The 24,393-nt window shown below is 34.5% G+C and overlaps 1 protein-coding gene across 4 annotated transcripts in view; it reads left to right on the forward strand.

The window, feature by feature from the left end:
* Positions 1-24,393, forward strand: part of LOC111502962 (uncharacterized) — a 493,652-nt gene that overhangs the window by 459,485 nt on the left and 9,774 nt on the right. For all 4 annotated transcript variants that reach the window (XM_074183432.1, XM_074183430.1, XM_074183433.1 and 1 more), the window contains 2 exons: positions 8,981-9,101; positions 15,941-16,137. In XM_074183432.1, coding sequence (XP_074039533.1) covers positions 8,981-9,101; positions 15,941-16,137 — 318 coding nt within the window. The remainder of the gene's footprint in view (positions 1-8,980; positions 9,102-15,940; positions 16,138-24,393) is intronic.

A 24,393-nucleotide genomic window follows, 5' to 3' on the forward strand; every position in this document is an offset into this window, starting at 1 on the left:
ATTTCATTAGAAAAAGGGAATTCCTACAAAAATTCAGTTTTAATGTTTTTGTATGATCACGGATAATAAAGTTTCTATTTGTATTTATGAAGAAGAGTTGAATTCCCAAAAATATTTAGATATTCTGAGATCGACTATGAGTTATTTTCTAGACAATTTGCCCCTGAACTTGTATCGGAATTGTTGGTATAAGTTGGCTGGATCAACGGATCTGACTGCCCTAGATTTTTACGTCTGGGGAAAAATCTAAGAAAGGGTAGATAGAACACCTATCAATACCAAACAGGAACTGAAAGATCGGATTAGATGTGCCTTCGAGGAAATCGAACCGTCAGAAATGAGCAGAGCCACGACTGATCACATAATAACATCAATCAATCAGTGTTTACAAGTGAATGGAATTAATTCTGTTATCAATTTGATTTTGAAAAGTTTTCGTTCTTCTGTCAAAATTGTAATGTTTATCATACACCCACTATGGAATTTCATTCATGTATTCCATTAAACCTTTCTGAACTAATATAAAGTTATTACCTATTCATTATTCAATGTGTTCAATAAATACATTTTTCTCTGAAATTTGTATTTAAAGTGTTATATTTGTATAGAAGCAAAAATATTATAGAAGAATTCATATCTCATAAACGGTTAGAGATAGGTAGATAGATAGATAGATAGATACAATACATTTATTTCAACAGAGTATTTTATAATCATTCACAGGAGTGGCAGAAAATTTTTGTCTGAGAAATACGTCAAAAGGAAAATTGTAAAGATATCAAATATGTGTACATATAAATCTAAAAATGAAGCATTCAAAATGAATTGCTTCAAGTTTCAAACACGATTACAAACATATTAAAATGTGCGTCATATTGCGCATGATTACTGAAATTAGAGATAATTTCTATAAATACATAGCGCAATTTTGAATAAAATTTTGTTTCATAAATTTCCACAGGCCAGAAAATATTCATCAGTATTGTAGGGCTCCAGATTACATAAGAATTTTCTTACAGATTTCAGAAATCTGTTAGCAACGACAATATCTTTTATGTTTTTCGGAAGATTATTATAAAATTTCATTCCAGCGTAGATAGTGCTACGTTCATATAGGGATTTTGCATGGATGGGATATGAGAAGTCTTTTTTTGTCTTGTCTCGTGAATATGCGTTTTGCGATGTATGTCAAAATGGCCTGGATGATTGATAATAAATTTTATCGATTCATATATATAGATTGCTGACACAGTAAGTAGTTTGTTGATTTTAAAGGCTCCTCTGCAGGAATCTTTTGTATTTATATTAAAGATAATTCTGATAATTTTTTTTTGACATGGGAAAACTCTATTAAACCCATGACATGAGCCCCAGATGATTATCCCTTGTCTCATAGCGGAGTAAAAATTCGCATAATATACTGCAACTAGTGCTTCAAGATCAACATTTTTTTTTAGAACTCTCATGGCGTATGTTATCGAGGATAGTTTATTGCAAAGGTTATCTAGATGACTACTCCAATTTAAAGTGTCATCAATGTATATGCCTAGAAACTTCACTGAAGTATTACAAATGATTTTTTGATTGTGCATAATTATGTTTTGTGGTGTTTCTATACTGTTATTGACTTTGAACATGATACAATTTGTTTTTCCATCGTTCAGAACTAACTTATTCTCTAAAAAATAATCTTTGAATTGTTCTATTATTTTGCTACCTTTTTTTATAATATCAGGTAAGTTCGCACCTGTTAATAAAAGATTGGTATCATCAGCATAATTGATCATGTGAGCAGTGTTTATATCTGCTATAACCTCATTGATATCGTTGATAAATATAATAAATAATATTGGACCGAGAATACTACCCTGTGGGACACCCATAGACACATCTAAAGCATCAGATCTTGCCGTTTTGTGTTTTTGATTCAGTTCTACTATTTGCTTTCTATTTTTCAAGTATGAATTGAACCAGTCGTACGATTTTCCACGAATTCCATATTTATAGAGTTTCCATAATAAAATGTCATGATCTATGCAATCGAAGGCTTTAGATAAATCCATGAAAACTCCACATGATAGATCTCCTTTGTCCATTGCTTCTAGGACTTCATTGCTAAGATACATCAAAGCAGTTTCAATTGACTTGTTTTTCAGATAGCCATGCTGATTATTAGAAAACATTTTGAAGTTTATAAAAAATTTGACTAATCGATTTACCATTGCTATTTCAAAAATTTTTGATATACATGTTAAAAGACTGATTGGCCTGAAGTTGGAAATGTCCGACTTATCCCCTTTTTTGTGAAGTGGTTTCACTATCGCTATCTTCAGTTCATCTGGAAAAACTCCTTCCTCAAAAGATTTATTGATCAGGAAGGTCAGCATACATACAATCTCATGAGCACAGCTTTTCAGTAAGTGTATGGGATAGGTATAGGATATAGTCGATCAAAGTTGTTCACATTGGTAGGCTGAGTTCGAAAATTTAGTAATATACAGGGTGTTCCATTTGAAAAAAATTAGTTATGGTCTTTTTCAAACATACAAATTGAGACGTATTTTTCACACTGTATAAAAGAAGATTCAAGTTTCGTTCTGAAATAACAACCACCATACCTTATCTTAGTGTTGCCAGAATTTGAGTTCGGTGTATTGATTGGTGATTGACAGGTAAAGAACATATTTCACAAAAGTAGTTGGGCTAAGTGGGGTAAATGTAAACGATTTTTGCATTTCATAATTGAACATAAAATATGTCGAGTTGAACAAAAAATTATTGATAACTGTGATAGTGCCCGTACCGTTCCATCTGTTTCGAACATTTTTCCCAAATTTCAACTTCATGTGAGTGTTTTTCTGAGTTTCAACAGCTGTTTACAATTACCCCATCAAAAAAATAGACTCTACCTAATATAGGGGTAAATGGAAACACGTTATTCGGAGTCCTATCAGTTTATTGGTGAATCTAGTAGGGGAAAATATGAACAGCAATGAGGATAAGCATTTTGACTTCACATTATATAATTTACTTGCCTGTTCACAATTACCCCTATGATATTTGGTACCTACGTCTGAACCCCGGTATAACGTACAGTTTACCAAAATAATGAAGGTCAGTTTAGTATAAACGAGTTTAATGCTTACAAAATCATTTTAATGACAAAATTGAGTCAAAACAAATGTTATTTTTCAAAAACACTCACTGATCCAGGAAATATATGAATTGTTTTCCTTTCTTTAATTGAAATTTCTGGATCAGGTAACAAGGCTTCGATCATTTCAAATTCAATTGAAGAGATATCAGTTTCTTTCTCAATATATTCAGCTCCAATTCTGTCATTGCGTCTGAATCCAACAATTTCAATGTCTCCAGTTTCTTCATCTACATCACGCACACGACAGACATATTTATAGGATATGCTACTCCTGGATCCTCCGAGGAATTTAACTAATAAGTAAATTCCAGGCTGAATCAAGTGCCACTCAGGCAGTCTATATTCTACCTCTGGATAGGTTTTAGCTACAACTTCTTCTGCCCCTTCATCTTCATTGAGGTCTCCTTCAGAGTCTTCATCATAAGGAATCACTTCGTTCTCTTCCTCGCTTTCACTATCTTCCTTGCGCTTTCTCTTGAGCTTTTCATTGGTATTCTTTTTCATGCGGGGTCTACATTTTCGTGTGGCTTTTTCTTCTTTCCTGCGTTCTGCTTCTTTCAATCGCTCTAAAACTTCTTCAGTCGTTAATACCTCTCCATACTTGTCCTGTTTCAATCTTGGAATGACCTTCTTCGGCTCAGCAGAAGTTTTGCTAGAGTCAACGTTCAAAGTTTTAACGATTGCTGATGAAAACATACCAATGATATCTGAAGCTACAGTGATACGATTAGTATTTGAATCAGCAGGTGTAAACGGTTTTGATTGAAGTTGTTTCACTTCCGCTTCTTCTGGAATTTCTTCACTGTCATTCGATTCTGGTTCGACATCAGTGATTTCACACTGTAGAATTTGACCATTTTGTTTATCAGCTTTTCGCTGCTGTTCTTTGAATCTCATCAGATCAGTAGGATTGAATTCATCCTCTGGAAACTTTTCAGCGTTGACTGGAAATATTCCAGTGGTAACAAATCCGCTAATAATATTTTTTTCAGTGAAAGACTCTTTCCAGACTTCCCCAGAAGTTCGGTGAATTCATTTCTCTTCAATCGCCCTGCTCCAAGCCCCATGTGTTTCTTTCCATGGGCAATGAGTTTTTTCTCCCAGCAGGTTTTCACTGGACCGAAAACACATTTATCTAACAGGCTGAAGCCTGTCTGTCAAATGGCTTGGAAACTTGAATAGTATGATTTTATTTTCGAGTGCACATTCAATGATTCTCAAACTTATGTGACTTTTGCGTCCATCGTACAAAAGTAACGCATTCTGGTCTGGTAGATTTTTGACATCTCTCAAATTTTTCACCCATTTGACAAATACAGTTTCAAACCAGTTGAAGAACATCCATTGGTGGACACAGAATAAACAGTTCCTGGATAGGCCTTGGGTGAGGTCCATCTAGCTTGCACTGCACCGCCTTTGAAAACGATAAAGGGCGGCAAAAATGAACCATCAGACGCTACACAAGCTAAGACACTTGTTGACTCCCTTCCAGACCCACCAAAAACTCTTGACAAGGTCTTTCCTCGTTCCCAAATGGCCTTTATCCTGGAGGGATCATTTCCAAAACCGCTTTCATCAGCATTGAAAACAAATGCAGCATCATCAATTCTTTCTTTAATAACCACCTCTTTTAATTTTCTATAGAAATTATAGATTACTTCTGGTTTTCTCTGATCCTTTCTTGCTTTTTGAAGATGTTCAGGCTTTTTGAATGACAAAGTTTTATTTCTATTCATGAAGCTATAATACCACTCTAAGCCAGGCCGGCCATCCTTGAAAGGTGTTTTCAAATGTCTTTGTTGGACAAATGTTGCAATGAGGTCTCATAACTCTTCTTTGTTACATGGATAACCCATTCGTGCTCGAGCTTTCAAACATTCCACTATTTGCTCCTCTACTTCGGTACTTAAGGCAGTAGACCGTCCTGCTCCCATTTTGGTTTCAGGTACATTTCGGCCCTTTATTCTATGGAATATAACTGCTACGGGAATATTATATTTTTGTGAGGCCTGACGATAAGTTGAATTTTTATTTTTCACGTCACTAACTGCCCTCAGGAGATCGTCTTTAGAGTATCTCTCCGTCGTCTTCTTCTTTATATATTTTCTAGGCATCCTTCTGTTTGTCTGGAATTAAATAAATGCGCTTTTGTAGTGGTAAAGTGTTGTTTACATTTACCCCATATTGGCGTTCACATTTACCCCTTGTGCATATTTCAAAGGGGTAATTGTAAACACTCATTTGCTCAATTCACAATGATAATTTGGAGGTTAGTTCCATGAAATATACTTCTTCACATCAAATCACTACCATCGCAAGCAATATTCACTTGAATACTCACCTCGAAGCACTTTAAACACTAACTACCGGTACTAGTGTCCAAAACGAATTATAAATGTTTTAACACCATCGAAAACTTTTCGTCAATGCAGACATAAAAACAATTGTACGGAACGAAGACATGCGGCTACATTACCGGCTGGAGTGTGTCGACAAGCGTTAGCGCGCGAAAGAGAACAATTTTGAATACTTTATAATACACAGAGTTGTTTCCAATTACCCCGAGTTCACATTTACCCCACTTAGCCCTTTTGTATTTCCATGCAGAATTCAAAAATGATATAATATATAGAGTGTTTCCAAGTTGATGTCTGTTCACATAGATCACAGCCATCTACATCGATTACAAAAATTATAATTTCTCATTTTTTTTATTTCTCTAGATACGTCTAACAGACCATCGTATATGGAGTAACTACTGATGAAAAAATATATGTATTCTCGTCCGTTTAAAAAAAATGATTGAATGTAAAACATATTATGAAGTTCAATATTTTACCAAACATATCAATCATGAATAAAATGCATATTTAATATCACATAACAAACGTCTTTGCGATGACGTTTATAAACCATTTATGTGATTGTCTCATTACGAACCTGTTCGTTCAAAACTATTTTCGTCCATCTGCAGCTGTTTTACAAAAACCATCATATAAACGAAATTTGGCAGATACAATGCTTTACCAAGGCATATTTGGTCATTGGAACTGTCGGAGAAAAACGAAATTGCTAATAGAAATGTGATTGAGGTTCCGATCTCAGTCTATATCTTTGGGGTAACTGAAGTGGACTTGGTTAGAGCTTTTCCAACTTGAATTGAATCCCAGAGAAGTGACGCATCTCCATAGGAGTTAGGATTCTAGATCATGTCTTGCGCGCTTATGTTTCTCCAGAAAACAAAGATGTTGGGTTTTGAGTCTGGAGTGTGTACGGAAACTATCCATTCATTATACCATTATAAAATCATTTTTGACTTTTTCAATTGCTGGTAAAATATTCATTTGTTTGTTACTTATTGTTATTATTTATGTTCTTGTAATGCATGTTTGGAACCTTTGGCATAGTAATGAATATTACTGTAGTATTTTCCCAACACCAAATCGTCATTTTTAACATCTGATCACCAAGTGATCATCTTCAAGATGAAGATTAAAATAAATATATTATATAGGTATATAGATACCTTTGCTAGGTACCTGTGCATCAATTGTCTTAAAATTAATTTCACAATTTTGCCTTATCTACTAGTCAGGTGAATCTGATAAGTAAAAATATTATTTCAACAAGATATATAGTAAACAATTAGGTATTGGTCCACCACTGTTATTAATAATATTATGTTTACTTATTTCTGAGCTCTCATAGGCATCTAGATGTCTGTTGTTAACTTGTCTAACTAATCTCTTGGGAAATAAATGGTGAAGATTTCAAAATCAAATTTAATATTATTGATTGATTGTGAAAATTTCTTTAATAGGATAATTTTTTTCATAATTTTCCAACTACAAAAAAATGACAATTGGGACAAGTTCGAAGAAACATTTATTTCTGAAATACAAATAACTCAATATGTTGTAGAAACACTATTTTGTTTTTTATATTACTTCCAAATGTGATTACACTAGTTTACAGCTAATTCACGACTGTAATGCCAAAGGCGGTTCTTTATTAATTTTTGGTCCCTAAATGCTAAAATGAGTAAACATTTCTTAACACATAAGATTTTTGAGTTATGATTTTTTTCACAAAAATTTAATGAACACGACATTCCAAATTTGCTTTTTCCCTAAAATGAGGAAACACAGCTCAGTATTCGAATCTGCTTCCACTGTATATGAGACTTGTTACGCCGCGCCGCTTCTCGAACTTTCGAGGCTCGAAGTTTCCAGAAAGTACCAGAAAAACGGAACCGCTATAAAAGTAGAATAAACTCGCAAACATTAAGAGTATTATATTAGTGTATCTTCGTGAATAAAAGAAGTTGACTCCTCTAAACGCATATTTGAACTCGACGTACACAACAGTACTAAAATATCCAAAGTACAGAAATGTGACTGCGTTAATCCCGCAGATAGTTTTTGCTATATGTATATGTGGTCAGTTTACTCCTAAATCGCAGATATTCCTTCTGCAAGAAGACCGGTTCTTCATGGAGAAGGTTTACCAGTTCCAACACCCTCCGGCAAATTTGGAGCAAGATTTGGAAATGTATGATGACCAGGCAGGTTCCGAATCCAAATCGTGTGATGGAAAAATTAGGATAGATTCGTCTAAAACAAGTTTAAAAGCCATTCTGCTCCATGATGGTAACAAAAGACCATCTATTCCTCTTGCACATGCAGTTGCCATGAAGGAAACACACGAAAGTATGTCACGTATTTTAAATGCAATAAGTTATAATACGTGTAAGTAGCAAATATGTGGTGACCTAAAAGTCATCGAACTATTACTAGGTCTTCAGTTTTGCTGTTTTCTTTGCCTCTGGAACAGTAGGGCAACACAAAGCCATTATCAAGTAAAAGATTGGCCTCCGAGAGATAAATATATTCCAGGTCAAGCTAACGTGAAGAATATACCTCTTGTTAATCCAAAAAACGTTTTTTACCTCCATTACACATTAAACTGGGCTTAATGAAAAATGTTGTAAAAACATTAGACAAAGAAGGTGATGCGTTTAAGTATCTTAAAAATTAAGTGATGCAAAGCTCAAGGAAGGTATATTTATTGGACCACAAATTAGAAAACTAGTAAGTGATCAACAGTGATAAAAACTTAAGTAATGTTGAATTAGCTACGTGGAGTTCTTTCAAAAGAATTGTTTGCAGAATGGGATGTCGCATGTCTTTCAAAATCAATTTCTTGTACTCCCATTTGAATGTTTCCCAGAAAATTTGGGTGCTGCCAATGACGAAGAAGGGGAAGGTTCCACCAAGACATACTGACAATGGAGCAAGGCATTATTGTTGGTTCCTTATGAGGGAAAACGATGAAACATAAACGAAAGTCAACATTTGCAAAAACGTTATACACAAAAGACTTCATTTGAATGTTTTTTAATGTATACTGTAAATAAAGTCTGTTATCCTCAAAATATATTGTTTTTTTCTTGTTTTGATTTTATATTTCCGTATAATATGTGCAAATTTTTGTATAAAATAAAAATAACTTTAACTCAAAATCTTTACGTGATGGAAAATGTTTAATTGAAGTCTCAGTCAGGATGCTTTAAACTCTCATGTATAGCCATTATAATATTAGTCGTTTTTTTTTCTTATTTTTTGGCTAGTGTTATTTTTTGTTGCGTGGTGCAATGTAACACAAGTGTTAGGTCAGTTTAACAATTAACTTCAATTTTTACAAATAGTGGTGAAGTTTTTAGTTCACCTTGAATGCATTGGAAACATTTTCACAATAAGTAACAGCCCTAATTTCAAGAAGGAATTAAGGAAAAAAGTCGTTAAAGTTTTATCTTTGTTTCAGAGATTCCTAAATGCAATGTGATAAGCCCTCAAGACATCAGCCTATCTTTAGCAGACCACACTCGATCTCTAACATCAACAGCAGCTCTCATGGCTTTACAGAGGATAAAGGACGCATCCTTGTGAGTAATAAATACCATTTTCTGAATGTTATTCAATAGATAACAATAAAATGTTTTTATAATAAAGTAGGTTTGACAACGAAACCTTCGATGTGTCTGTCAAGTTGGCAACGACAGTTTTCAAACTGAATTTACCTTTCATTTGTTGGAAGGTGAATGAAATATCCAATTCCAGTAGTCTAATCGATGTATAATACGTTATAATGGATTTTCAAGTATCGGTCAGTTCTATCATATTTTAGCCTTGTCAAGTTCAAGACATTTATTTTAGTCCAGTCAAAACTTCACAGACTTCCTCTTTTAGCTAGAAAGAAAGTGCAGGAACTTAAAAAACCATTGCTAGGAAAGTATATCTGGAAAATCTGTCTTGGTCGGAGACCTTGTAAGTTCCAGAACTTAAACAAGTTTTTTTTTTCCTGCAAGAAGATGAACTTCGTCCATTTCTCTTGTGAGACGACGAAACATTTTTTTCAGAATATTCTTTAAAATATCAAACCAAGTTCAGTTGTGACAGGGCAATTTCAGTTTGAAACAAGTGTCCTATCGACTCGTTCCAGATACCAAAATGAAAAATTCTGAAGATCTGTTTTGTGAATCCGGGTAATATAAAGAGGAAAAAAGATCGATACAATCTTCAATATATTCTGATGGAAAAGTGTATTTTTTTAAACACATTGTGCTATAAAGGAAGAGTACCATCTATTTCACCGAATATACATTCGGAAATCTCTCGAGAGACCATAATTTTTTGTTCTGGTGTTAGGAAAGTGTTTTCAATAGGTTAATTTTACGCCAGAGGTTTCAGTTCGAACTATCAAGTCGTGTATTTTCATGTTAAACAATTCTAAATTTAAAGAATTCTTGAAACCTATCGTCAACGATACTCGACCTGTAAACAATAGATACCAAGGCATCTGTATATATTCTTGATGAAAAACCCTGCTAACGAAACACCCTTATAAACTCATTCAGATGTCTGGAATAATAACGTGTGTAACATTGAGTTCAGTATGGTCCTGATAAATTATCTTTTCTAGCAGCCGAATACACAGGTGATGAGAATTGTTTTCAGAAAGTCATGAATGACTAGTGCACTTTCAAAAAAAAATTTAGTTTTTGCAAGTTACATATTGAATGAATATGTGATGGAATTGGCCGATATTTCATAGAAATCTACAGGGTAAGTCAACAAGGTTCCCTCGGTCCAGAGGAAACTATTTTTCGAACTGAACAATTTTTTGCAGTCATATCAATAAATACTATAATATTTCAAAATGAGTTTCTGGCATACTGGGTGATTCAACCGATCCTGGCCAACCAAGTTATATTTTTTAAATAGAACACCCAGTATATGAATAAGTCATTCGATTTCATATCCAGAAAAACCCATTTTGCAGACAATATTTTTTAATTCATCACCCGCATGTCTACAGCAATTAAGTGGATTTTTTTAGGAATAGTTAGTCAACATAAATATGATAATTTCAATAATCTCAACTTTCGAAAACAATATATAGGGTGCTCGGTAAAATCGGTCAAGTTTCATTCATTTTCAAAAAGACATAATTCAATTATTTCAAATGGAACACTCTGTATTTTTTCATTTGTATGAAATGTTTTCATATTTCACTACATTTCTTATCAGAGGTATACTATACGAAAAACTGATATTTTATAAATTATACCAAGTTTTAGTAATTGTTTTAACCACAAAAAGATTTACACAAATATACATTAGCATTTTCCATACCATCTGGTGATAGTTATCAGCGGTATCAAGAGTAATAAATGCGTGAAAAGAAAAAGAATATTTATACTGCGACTTTCTTTAAAAACTCAGTTATCCATGACTGACATCAAAAAATGAATCTCGGAATTTGTCAGTAACGCCATGTGTTGAATAATTGAAGTTTCTTCCGCGAGTAGATTGAATCATTTTCATTATGAATTATGTATTGAAAGGTATGGTGCAACTGGTCTATGCTTTGGAGGAAAGTGACGGAAACTGCCTCCTGCTTGCATCTACGATTTACAAATGTAATGTCAATCACGAGAAGTTCGAACGTGTCTGCCCTGTTACAAATGAAGAAAATACATTTCAAATTGCTCTTCACCTTGTTGAAAATCCCCATGTAAGTACCCGAGATCTGAGCAAGGAATTCGGATTTTCTCAAACCAGCGTGTCTCGAATGATACGAGCAAGCAAGATTCATCCTTACCACATGCAACTGATGCAAGAGCTGAGAGAAAGAGATTTTAAAAAACGTATTCAATTTTGCCAATGCCAATTAAAAAAGATCAATCCGGAAAATGATTTTTTCGATTTCGTGTTATTCTCTGATGATGAAGCGACTTTTCATAAAAATGGAACTGTGAATCGGCATAACATGCATTATTATGCAACGGAAAACCCCCATTTTGTTCGTTGCCTGAACCATCAACAGCGTTGGTCACTGAATGTTTGGGGTGGATTTCTCGGAAAAAGAATTTTCTGGAAGAAAATAAGTAAGATTTATTCGACATGAGTTTACAAATTTATTGGCTGGGGTTCCTTATGGAACAATGGAAGAAGACTTAGAATGTGGCTACACCACATTTTAAAACTGAGGCACGGAAATACCTCAACAATCATTTCAATTAAAAATGGATAGGTAGGGGTGGGCCTATGGGTGGCCACTCAGATTACCTGACCTGACCAAAATGGATTATTCACCAAACTCCTCCAACGACTATAGAAGACAAGAAACGAAGAATCGCTAGAACTTTCAGGGAAATCCCAGAGGATATGCTTGAATGTGTAGAAAATTCGTTAAAAAAAAGACTGACATTATGTGTTGCAGAAAATGGTTGCCATTTTGAACATCTTTTGGACTTCTCTATTCAATAAAAAATTTAGGCGTTATTGTTCATATTGAAAAAAATTCGAGTACGTGAACGTACATAAATGAATTTTTTGTGGTTATAAAAATTAATAAAACTGGGTATAATTTGTAAAATATCTGTTTTTCGTATAGTATACCTCTGATAAAAAATGTGGTGAAATATTTAAACGTTTGAAAAAAAATTAAAAAAAGGGTGTTCTATTTGAAGCAGTTGAATTATGTTTGTTTGAAAATGAATGAAACTTGATCGGTTTTACCGAGCACCATATATATTGTTTCCGGAAGTTGAGATTCCCGAAATTATCTTAGTCATGTTGACTAACTATTCCTAAAAAAATCCACTTAATTCCTGTAGACATGCAGGTGGCAAATTAAAAAATACTGTCTGCAAAATAGGTTTTTCTGGAATAACTTGGCAATGCTACAATGGAAATTCGAAAACAAAAATTTCTTAGAGAGCTAAAGAAATATGGAATCGAATGACGTACTCATATACTGGGTGTTCCATTTAAAAAATATAACGTTGGTTGGTCACGCTCAGTTGCATCACCCAGTCTGTATCTGTAAAGTAGGGAGGGTGAGTGTCAGCCCACAGCACTTAGGCCACATGTGACCCACTGTACATCCTCCCGAAGAGTTGTCCTAGGTCATCGTCCATCCTGTCCTTTCCAGGAAGGTGGACAGGTCGCTGGGAGACATCTCCTTTATATCGGCAGGTGTAGACCAAGACGCCGAACACACACTCTCTTATTGACGATAACTCCGGGCACTCGCATAGGACATGTCTGACAGTCTCCTCTTCCTGTTCACACATCTTGCATAGAGGAGTGTCCACTAGCCCCATATTATGGAGGTGTTTCCTTAGTTGACACCGGCCAGTCAGAAATCCTACTGTTAAGCGTAGATTTTTCCTGGTCAATGCCAGATATTTCTTCGGCGCCAGCTTCTCAGGGTCGCCCAAGATGATCCTGACAAGATCGCATCTTTTGATTCCATCCCGTCTCTCTAAGGATTGAGCATGGGTGTAATATTTGGCTAGTTCCGCAATTGTCGAAGACATCAGGTTTAAATTCTTAGTCCAGCCGCTTCCTTGGCTAAAGAGTCGACAATGCGATTACCTTTACTCCTGTCGTGCCCTTTAACCCACCTCAGGATAATGTTATTATCTACCGAGGCTTTGGCTAAATCTTGGTTACACCCTAGTACCAGCCCTGAGGCTATACGTTGTCTGTTCAAGGCTAAAAGGGCTTGTCTGCTGTCAGTGCAGATTGTTATGCTTTTGCCAGAAATTCCTTTCCTGGTTATTTCTTTTGTGGCGGTTGAGATACCAGCCAGTTCTGTTTGGACCACGCTGGTATTTCTAACCATTCTCCACTCAATCCTTAGGCTTAGTAATCTGGAGTACAGTCCACATCCTGAGCCTTCTTTGGTTTTTGAGCCGTCTGTATATATGCGTATTGCATTTGCAGCATCTGACTCTGTGTTCTGTTTCATTTGTATTTTGTAGGGTTTATTAAACACAAACCTGGGTTCAATTGCATCACTGGTTGCCTACAGCAGAGGTTGCGCAGTAAGCGCTTCCCGCCATAGGCCCAGCCTCAATTGACCCATTCCTACCTCGAGGTTTACACCAGGCGTGCGAAATCGTACCATGGTGCGCAATCACCCAGTATGCGAGAAAATTATTTTGAAAGAGAGTATCTATTGATATGACTGCGAAAAAAAAATTGAGCTATTCGAAAAGTTGTTTTCCCTGATAGTAATGTACCGACGGAATCTTGTTCACTCAAGTATTCAAATAAACTTTTATTTTCAGATTTTCACTTAAAAGTTCATTGAACTACTACAAGTATTCCACTGTACAATAGCTAGATCCGGGATACCTTGTTAGGTTTAATTTGAGTCCGGATTTGCCGTGTCTCTGTTGCTGGAGAAACCTGAAACGGCAGAACATGTTATTGAAAGATGTATGGATAGCGATAAGATTGGATGGTGGGAATGGAAAGAACGCATGGAACGAAATGGAGAAAGCACACTGAGTTAAGTGAAAGAAAGGAGAAATGAATGGATCCGATTTGTGAATGAATGAACAGAGAATGTCCTCCAACACCACAATGTGTTTATCTCCACCCATAGAAAAATTAGACCTCTTTTCATAATGAATGTATTCTTCTTCTGCTCTCATTATATTACTCTGGGTCATAAACTGTACTTCAAATTTCATTTTGGTACCTGGAACAAGTGAATACGTCACTTCTTTCAAACTGAAGTTGACGTGTTACAACTGAACTTGTTTCGGTTTTTTCTAGTTTCGATTTCTTAGGAATATCCTAAAGAGATGGTTATACAAGAAAAGCGGTTAAAAATATTGTTTTCAGTTCTTACTGAAAAAAAAATCTCAACATGCTTCAGAACCTACAAGGTCTGCGACCAAGACTGAGATTATTATTCGGCACCCATCTTCTGTATTTTTCAAAGGAGTGGTTTTGTAGCTAGGCTTCATCAAGTTCCTGATATAATAGTAAGAGTAAATACACTTTTTAAATTCATTTTTTTATAGTTACTGGTCAAAACACATAAACGAAAGCTGTTTGTGTACAAATGCCGTCAAAGCCTTGAAGCCCAACAAATCATATTAGTATTCATAGATCCATCAAATCCACTCATTGATATCTGTACATATTTTAAAAATAAAATTGTTGACAGAACTATCAATAATACAGTTATGTATATATTGAACGGCACTGAAAGCAAACCTTCATTTTAATTACAGTTATAATTTTAGTTTCAAATAATTTACCCACATAAAGAAAAAGCTAGAATCCAGAAATCAAAATGTGATTTCCCAAGTATTCAAAATCGTCGGATCTGTTTGAATCTCCTAAATTTTACTATAGTCAGGTAGTTGATAGGTATGATGTGGATAATGATGATGACGAAGTGTTATTTCAAATCGTTGGGCGTAGCGTAACCTAAGTAAATATGTTAATCTACGCCCAGCCATTTTATTATTTTTTCAACTGATTAATACCATAGATTTCTGAGGAGAGTGGTTTGATGACTGCTACCTAGAACCTTCTAATTTATTCTTTATTTTTCAGTACATTGTTTAGATCATTATTAACTTTTTCAATAAAACCGCGCGTTTAGCATAAAAAGTTGAATTACTCATTATATTTTCAAGATTTTAGTTTTTGATTTGCTTACTCAATTCTTCTCATTTTGTTTAGTTCCTTTAGTGCCTCAGTATTACAAGGTAATATGTAATCCGCCATTTTGTTGCTGCGGTCATCTTGAATTTGCATCTTTTTCAAAGTGTACTACTATTCTACTAGTAAAACCTCTTCATTTGAAACCCATATTGAGGTAGTTAGTAGTGAAAAATATGTAATCCGACATTTTGTAGCTACGATCATCTTGAATTTGCATCTTTTTCAAAATGTACTACTATTCTAATAGTAAAACCTCTTTATTTGAAACCCATATTGAAGTAGTTGTGAAACGATATGTAATCCAACATTTTGTAGCTGTAGTAATCTTGGATAATTTATTGAATTGTATTGAATTGAATTGTATCAAATGTGTGTACCAAATTTCAGATCAATCTGTAAACAGGAAGGGGGTCAAACTTCGAATACTAAATTTGACCTAAACAAATAAACAAACAAATAAAAAAACAGTAAAATTGTTAAATCGCAAGTAGTACTGATGAATTTTTATGTTATGCTTTACGTCACCCACAACCACCAAGATGATGAAAAGAAAGCATACGTGTAGCTACATGTCAAAATCGAATGTATGGTAAAAAGTCTCACTTCGTAGTTTTGAAAGCGAGCGTACCTAAATGTACGAATTTTATGTTTTCGCTAATTGCCAAAGCGTCGCTTTAAGTGTTGATGAAAGTATTTTTATTGAAATGGTTTTCTTCAAGGAAACATTGAAAACTTTGTATTCCAGATCAATAAGAAGAACTTCCATCCATGACTCCGTGCCAAGTAAATCTACCACTATCAACAACAACAACATTTACGAAGATAGCAGGACTCCCGAAGTAACGATACGAAGAAGAAAAATTCACAGATGTGATGTTGCCGGCTGTCATAAAGTGTATACTAAAAGTTCGCATCTAAAAGCACATAAAAGAACCCACACAGGTAGGTATATTTATTCTATTGTTTCAATCAGTTATATTATATAATGCCATTATGATCAATATCAGTAATTCATTGAGTAACTTCAAATTAACACACACAAAACCAAAACGTCACTTGAAATATAACACGAGTTACCAAGTTTTAAAAGTACCTGATCTGCAAATTACTGGTTTTGAAAGTATTTACCATCAACCCCTTTCGAAAGCGAAAGTTTCCTCTAATAAGCTACTTGCATGTCTCGCTATTTTCGCTCAAATACCAACGTTCAGATTTCAGTTGAAATCCAAAATGCAGTGATGATAACAGTGACACCAAAGACAACAAACACACTGTCTAATTAGTTGAAGTCACTTTCATAAAATCCTGTTCTATTGTAGACACCGTGGTACTTTCATAACATGGCACCAGAAACGGAAAAATTACACGACTTCAAATTTTTCGAAACAAGTAATAGGTATATAATGCCAAAATGGAATCATAAAATCTGGGCCAGTGTTACCAACGCGACGCCACCAACTGGCTCTCTTTTTGATAGCACACATGTTTAGGGGCGTGTCATTGTTTATCTGAATTTCTATACATTTTATCATCTTCTGAAATTGACGAATTTGGGAAATATTATACTTATGCGACAATCAAATATAATTTTCTTTTGCCTATAATGGCGACAATAATAGTAGGTATATTACATACCAAGTGGAATACGGATCTAACTACCCACGAGCGAGTGGACGTAGCTGGTCTTATCCTCGACGTGCGTACTATACTTTTTCTACGACTGGCTATAGAAAGGAATGGTGAAATATATTTGTTTGAGATTATGGATATGGATAATAAACTCATTGACTCAGTCAGTCAGAACTCAATTAAATGATTTAAAAATTGGTGGCCATATTTCCTACAAATTATTTTATTATTAGTGTTCACTTTTGTAATAATTATGTAAATTTATAGTTACACTAATGTATAATTATATGATATACATGAAAATAAGATCCAGCAGTGGGATTAGAACTCAGGTTATAGGAAAAATACATACATTCAAGCGTTACCGCTGAGCTACTCTGAGCTACGATTACCGATTTGATACTTAATTGAGATATGAGTAGTAAATATAATTAATATTCGCTTTGTTAGTGAATGAATCGATTTGAAGAGTTTTGAATAAAATAATAATATCAAATACGAGCGCGAACAAGTATTTTTGGTCTGTAAAATATTTTCAAATCCTTTTGCTTGGCTTTTATAGTTCATAGAATTATCGTAAGTGGGTTTTGCTTTAGAGGCGTCTGGCAAATGAAATACGATTGGCTGTTGGCTGGTGAGGTTAAATAATTCAGATTTAACATTTATGTTGGGTCTTAGTATTTCAAAAATTGTTGCAAAAAGTTCATAAAAAATAATAGAAAGAAAAAGCGGAGTCGTGTTACCTTCGAAATATTAGCCATCTGGAGCTTCCTTAATGGATTGATTATTTGTTCAGTGGTAAGCGTAGACGATTTCTTCGGTTTATAACCATCAGATTTGCGTTTTAGAGAGTAACATGATTTGGAATATTTGCTGATGTCCACATTTTTTTGATATTAAGGGTACTTCCAAGCATTGAGTAAATTACCCATAATGACGATGGTTTCAAAGGTTTTCTTAAACTTTCGAAATAAACGAGAAGAACGTTGACGGAAAACGAAGTTATGTTTTTCTTCTCTCCCCAACTCATAAAATTTTCGAAATTATACTCGTATTTTTCTCTTGCTTTTGCTGGCAGCGAATTATCCATCGCAATATTTGCTTGCTTGGTGATATCTGGTGGGGTAGCACAAATTTCTTGATCGTTATCACCCATTCTGAATTTTTATGAGATACTGAATGACAACTCATAATTAAAACAAATGATTGTTGACACACGGATATAACTAGATTCATTACCAACCCACAAACTGTGGAATAATAAATTCACTGAAAATATGATTTTTATTTCGATTTTACAGAGAATTTGGAGAGAAAATTCACTGATTTTGGCTTTTGGACAAATGAATGTATTCATGAAATCATATTTATCAGAGTAAATGTTACATATGTCATCATTTTTTTTAATTTATCACGGGAGTGGCTGTCATTAATTTAGAATACATATGTATTCTAAATGAGCCATTACCTACCAGCTGTCAAACACGTAATGATCAGTTCAATTTCAAACCGCTAAACAAAAGAAATTAGATAGGCCAACAATATGATATTGTATTGTTACATTTTTAGAAAAATTATTTAACTTCTCAGTTTTGATATCATTATTAAAATAATTATATAATAATGATTAAAGTAATTATACAAAAGTGATGAAGGGACCTCTCAATGGGATCTTGAAATGCTTCATTTATCATTGTAACAATTTCATAATATTGGCGTACTTTGTTTATATGGTCAGCATAAAAACTCATTGAAATTAATGTCTTTAAGCTTCCAGGGATCATCTCGTTACCCATGATTCACCCCGAAAAAATAATTTCATAAAAAAAAAGAATTTGTTTATTGGATACCCTAACAACGCATCTCTGATACAACCTGTATATAGTCACGATACTTTAAAATATATTCATACTGCTCTTCATACCAGTGATGCTCCGGAAAGTATGTTGATGTCATGGAGTAACGTCACTGTTTTTAAACAGTAACCTTTCTATTTTCAATTCGAGCTATCCACCTCAATTTGAAAAACAATCAATACATCAGTTACAACCACATCTATTATCCTAGAAACCGGTTGTTCCTAAGCCTATGTGATATGGAAAACCACTATTAGTGGTTAGAATCAACCAGAGAAATAACACCCAAAGTGATCGACTAGGAAATGTCGGGACTGTGTGATAAATTATTACCAAGACCTCGAACATGTTTTGTGAAATTATAAGTGATTCGATTTTTATTCAAATAAGTCTTGTTTCGAATGTCCATGTAGAAACACCAAGAGACTTTAATTGATTTACAAATTTTCCTAATGAATCCATTAAAGTGTCATGTTTTGTCATTAATTTTATACAATGAGTGTCAGGCGCAGCACGACTGAAATTTCCAAAAGTTGAACCAGATTCGCTCATACTGATATCCTAAAAAAGTTATGATAAAATATCACTTTACTATTGAACGAAAATCATTTTTCTGACGGAAATCAGATTTATATCCTTCAAGTTATTATCCTTCAATGCCTTTATATTTGTATAAAAAAACTGCGAATTGAAAACTTGAATAAAAAAAAACGCCTCTGACCGACATCAAAGACGTTTGAAAATGAAACGAACCCAAACAGCAAAAACTGTAGGATTCCTTATTTATTTCCAATTCTGATAGTCTTGATGTTCAAAATTATTAACTACGCCAAGGAATATTTTTCTTTGAGAATAATACTTTGAATTCAAAACTAGCATACAGGGTGGGACATCGAAAACTTGACATAGAGGTTTTGGGTACTAATCCTGCAAATCCTGAAAGTGGCTCAGACAGGTCGATTTTTATTGGGAGGGGGACAGTTTTTTCCCCATTTACAGCGTCGTCACTTGAACCCCGGAGCAGAGGGGTGAACAATCCTTGAAATTTTAATAGGGAACTGGGGGCGAGTAGCACATCGTTTGAAAGATCTTGGAATTCTCTAAATAACGATGTACATTTTTGTTAATTTGGACGAACCATATTAAATTTAGAGTTGAAGTTACTTACTTTATTCTCATGTTAGCATATGCTCAAAATGGGCACCTCCAGCTTCCATGCAATAATAGAGATTCTGCTGAAAAGGTTCTCGAACATTGTGGAGCATTTCTGAAGTGATTTGACGACATTCATTTGTGACTCGATGCCGTAAATCTTCGAGTGATGCAAGAGGAGTACAGTTAATTCTGCATTTCAAATGACCCCAGAGAAAGAAATTCAACGGCGAAAGGTCTGGTGATCGTGGTGGCCATTCGACAGTGCCCCTCTTTCCAATACAGTGATCCGGAAAAGTCTTATCTAAATACTGCCGAACAGGCAGAGCATAGTGCGGAGGAGCCCCATCTTGTTGAAATATTAACAGATTCTCCCGATAATTGTGGTCATTTTCAATAATATCAGTGAGAAGGGGATTAATAGTATCTTCCAGAAGCTCCAGATACAATTGTCCGGTTAAATTGCCTTCTAAAAACAATGGGCCAACAATACGGTCCCCAAAAATTCCAGCCCATACATTTAATTTTTGAGGACGTTGAGGATGCACTTCATGAAAAATGTGAGGATTTAAATCAGCCCAATAGCGACAATTATGGCGATTAACTGTGCCATTTAGAAAAAAAAACATTCATCACTGAAGCAAATTTTGAAAACAAAATGTGGATTTTCCACCGCTCGTTCACTAACCAACTCGCAATATTGCAAGCGTCGCGGCGTCGATCGAAATCACCTTCATTCAGTTCTTGCGTTAATTTAATCTTGTAAGGATGCATTTTGTGGGTTTTTAAAATACGCCGAATGCTAGTTCGTGACACCCCGGAAACAAATGCTAACTGTATTGTTCTCAAAGTATGGTCAACCTCAGCATGGCTCAGAATTGCCACTTGAGTCGCTTCATTTGTTACTGGTGGTTCGATTTGCCGTTTTTTATTTGCTACAGATCCAGTTGCAGGAAATTTTGCAATTAAATCGAAAACATACTGTCGCGACACATTCTTCCCATGTTGTTGATTGAAAAGCTCAGCGGCTCTCGCAGCACAACGTCTATTTCCATAGTACAGTTCAATCAACTTAACCCTCTCTGCAGTTGTGTAAACCATTGTTTCTTTAGCAACACTTTACGCCACTCACTACTAGTAATAATGTAGATATCACTTTTAACATAAAAATGAGAAATAGAAATAGCATTTTCCACCGTTTCTCAATTGTATTAGTCCTCTCATCAGAGAAGAACTAAAAAATTAACAAAAAAGTAGCGTAAAAAACAAATGAAAGAGTTCCAAATACATTCCAACTGAGCAGTGGCATACAACAATTTGTTGCTATTAACGAAAAGAACTCTTTTAAATACGTCCAAATTTAAAAAAATGTACACCATTGTTTAGATAATTCCAAGATCTTTCAAACGATCTGCGACTCGGCCACCTATTCCCTATTAAAATTCCAAGGATTGTTCACCCCTTTGCTCCGGGCTTGAAGTGACGACGCTGTGAATGGGAAAAAACTGTCCCCCTCCCAATTAAAATCGACCTGTGTGAGCGTTGCAAGATTAGTACCCAAACCCACCCTGTATACACTTTATTGTATGATTTTCACTATAAAGGGTTTTACAAAAACCGCGACACGTGATTTGCTATACAATAGCTTTCTCGAGCGTAAAATAAAAGTCACTGCTAAATTACAACTATTTTATAGTGTAACATATTACCTACTTGAATGCCTACTTTCTAATGAATGAATCTACCTGAAAAAGTCAGATATGAATTCATTACCTTATGAATAAATTAAATTTTCGAAAGTGCCGTAAATATACTTAACTTTTCTTACCTGGAACAGAATTAATAATGGCGAATTATTCAGTTCAGTTTGATCATTCATACGATATTGAGAATTTTTGAATTTGTTTATTTCCATACTTTCCAACAGATTATGTTTCAAACCTTTCTTCTGGAAATGGGGGGGCTTGAATTCATAGTTGAACTTATGTTCCTCTGTGATTAAATGAGAAGCATATGTGGAATTAATGTTTCCATTCAGGAAACTATTTCTGGGTTCCTTCATGCGGGCTTTGAACGCTATTCCAGTTTGACATATATAAAATATGGGACATGACCCACATGATAATTTAAACACTCCCGATTTTTCTGGATCTTAACTTTTATCTTTGTTATTCTTAACGTGTATGCCTAACTTGTTGTTGACCTTTGTTGTGCAGAAAATTTGAAATATTCGTAGGTTGAGGTTCTATAACATTTATCCTCATCTCTTCGAATCGAGTAAACTTCCTTCAAAGCTTGGCTGTTTAACTTTTTGATAATAGAGAATGTATTAGACTGCAATCGTAATAATTGTTAATGGCTATTTTTTGTATTATGTTCAGTTCAAAGCCCGCATTAGGGAATATAGGAATAGTTTTCAGAATGAAAAAATGAATTCCACATATGCCAGTCATTTAATCACAGAGGGACATGAGTTCAACCATAAATTCAAAGCCCTCCATTTCCAGACGAAAGGTTCCAAACTGTTGGAATGTATGGAAATAAACAAACTCAAAAATTCTCAATATCTCAGGAACAATCAAACTGAACTAAATAATTCGCTATTATTGAATCTGTTTATTTTCAGGTAAGAAAAGTTAAGTATATTTACGGTACTTTTGAAAATTTAATTTGTTCATTAGTTAATGAATTCATACCTGACCTTTCAGGTAGATTTATTCATAAGAAAGTAGGGATGCAAGTAGGTAAATATGTTAGGTAATATGTTACAGAATAAAATAGTTGTAATTTAGAAGTAACTTTTATTTCACGTTTGAGACATCTATGTATCTCTATCTAGCGAAACACGTATGGCGGTTTTTGTAAAATCCTTTATAGTGCCATCCAGTTCATACCGTCCTATAAGTTTGACATGTTACTTATGAAACTTTTATAACGAATAGTGAAAAACATACTCTTTTACCACAATATCAATCTGGAAACCAGCAAAATAGATCAACTATTGATCAACTCTTTCATTTAAAAAACTATAGTCAAGACTCCTTTAAAAACAGAAAACACTTAAAGCATACAACAGAACCTGAAAATACTGCATACTACGAATTTAGTCTCAGAGGAAATCTATCATTATTCATATACTCATTTCTAGAAGAGCGCACTAATCGAATGACACTAGAACATATTCTATCAAAGCCCGGAATTCTCGAAAATGGAGTCTCCCATGGTTTGGGGTACTCTTCAAAATAGCGATTAGCGGCCTAATTACATCTACAGATCCAGCCATCCACAAATACCTATATATCAATGATTTCACCATTTTTTGCTGTCACTGTTTTTCACGGAAATCACGAAGAAACTCCAGGATATCAGTTCTCTAGAGAAAAAGCGCATGCATCCACTTTTGCAGATTAGGAAAACCCCACTACGACCCATTTTTGAAATTGAACAATGAACCAATAAAAACCGTTGAATCGGTAAAATGTTCAGGGCTTATATTCGATTCAAAATTAAACTGGCAGAAACACGCCACAGAACTGAAGATAGACTACAAAAATCTCTCAATGTCATCAAAGTGATAGCAAATTGTAAACGGGGTACTGATCCAGAAAGCATATTGAGAATATATTAAGCTTTAATAATATTCAAAATCGACTACGGAAGTGCAATCTACGCCTCAGTATGTAAGATAGTACTGGAGAAACTAGACGCTATTCGTCTATGCTGGAATCCGTTGAAGTATCTGCCAAAGAAGACAAGAATTACTCGCAACGCATCATATAAGCATGTCTGCACAACACGCACATCCAAATCATACAATGTTCACAGAAAAACTAACGGAATATAACAGCCAACCAACAATTACTATACCAGCATGATAATGGAACAACAGACACATATATCTTAAATTCTACCCATTAACGCAGCTGAAGTTCCGCCATGGCTGTTCCCTTCGACTGATATCAGATTATACTCAAATACACACACCGGTAGAATACAGTTCAAAACTGAACGAACTGCTTAAAAACCCGTCAACCCAATACACAATACAATACAATACAAATACAATAATTCTGTCAAAACAGATTCCGAACTTGAGAGTTACAAACAAACATGCATACAAACAAGCATACATACATACATACATACAGGTGAAGCTAATATAAAGCCTGTAAAAAAGACGAAATAGACGTATGCATCACAAAACAGTCTAGTCTGGATGTATATTATAAAAAACAAATTATGAAATGGTCGGAACAGAACAGGTTGACTTCGCATCATAAAAAGATGAAAGTCATACTTTCCTTGGTCCCGAAACAACTATTTTCACATAAAAATTAAATTACACGAAAAAAGCTTTCGAAACAACTACTTTTGTTTGAAAGTGGTTGACAATATTTCATAGTGTATTTTATTACTCCCATAGTCCAATACGATTCTAATATGAATCGAAATCTATAAAAAAAACAAATAAAATTAAAATGAATAGCTAAAATATCAATAATGAAGCAATAAAACGTGAAATGAAAATACAATAAAACGAATGAAACAAACAAGATAAAGG

This window comes from Leptinotarsa decemlineata, unplaced genomic scaffold (assembly GCF_025532065.1).
Source record: "Leptinotarsa decemlineata unplaced genomic scaffold, Ldec_3_MD MMD2_tig00026340_RagTag_RagTag, whole genome shotgun sequence".
Lineage (NCBI taxonomy): Eukaryota > Metazoa > Arthropoda > Insecta > Coleoptera > Chrysomelidae > Leptinotarsa > Leptinotarsa decemlineata.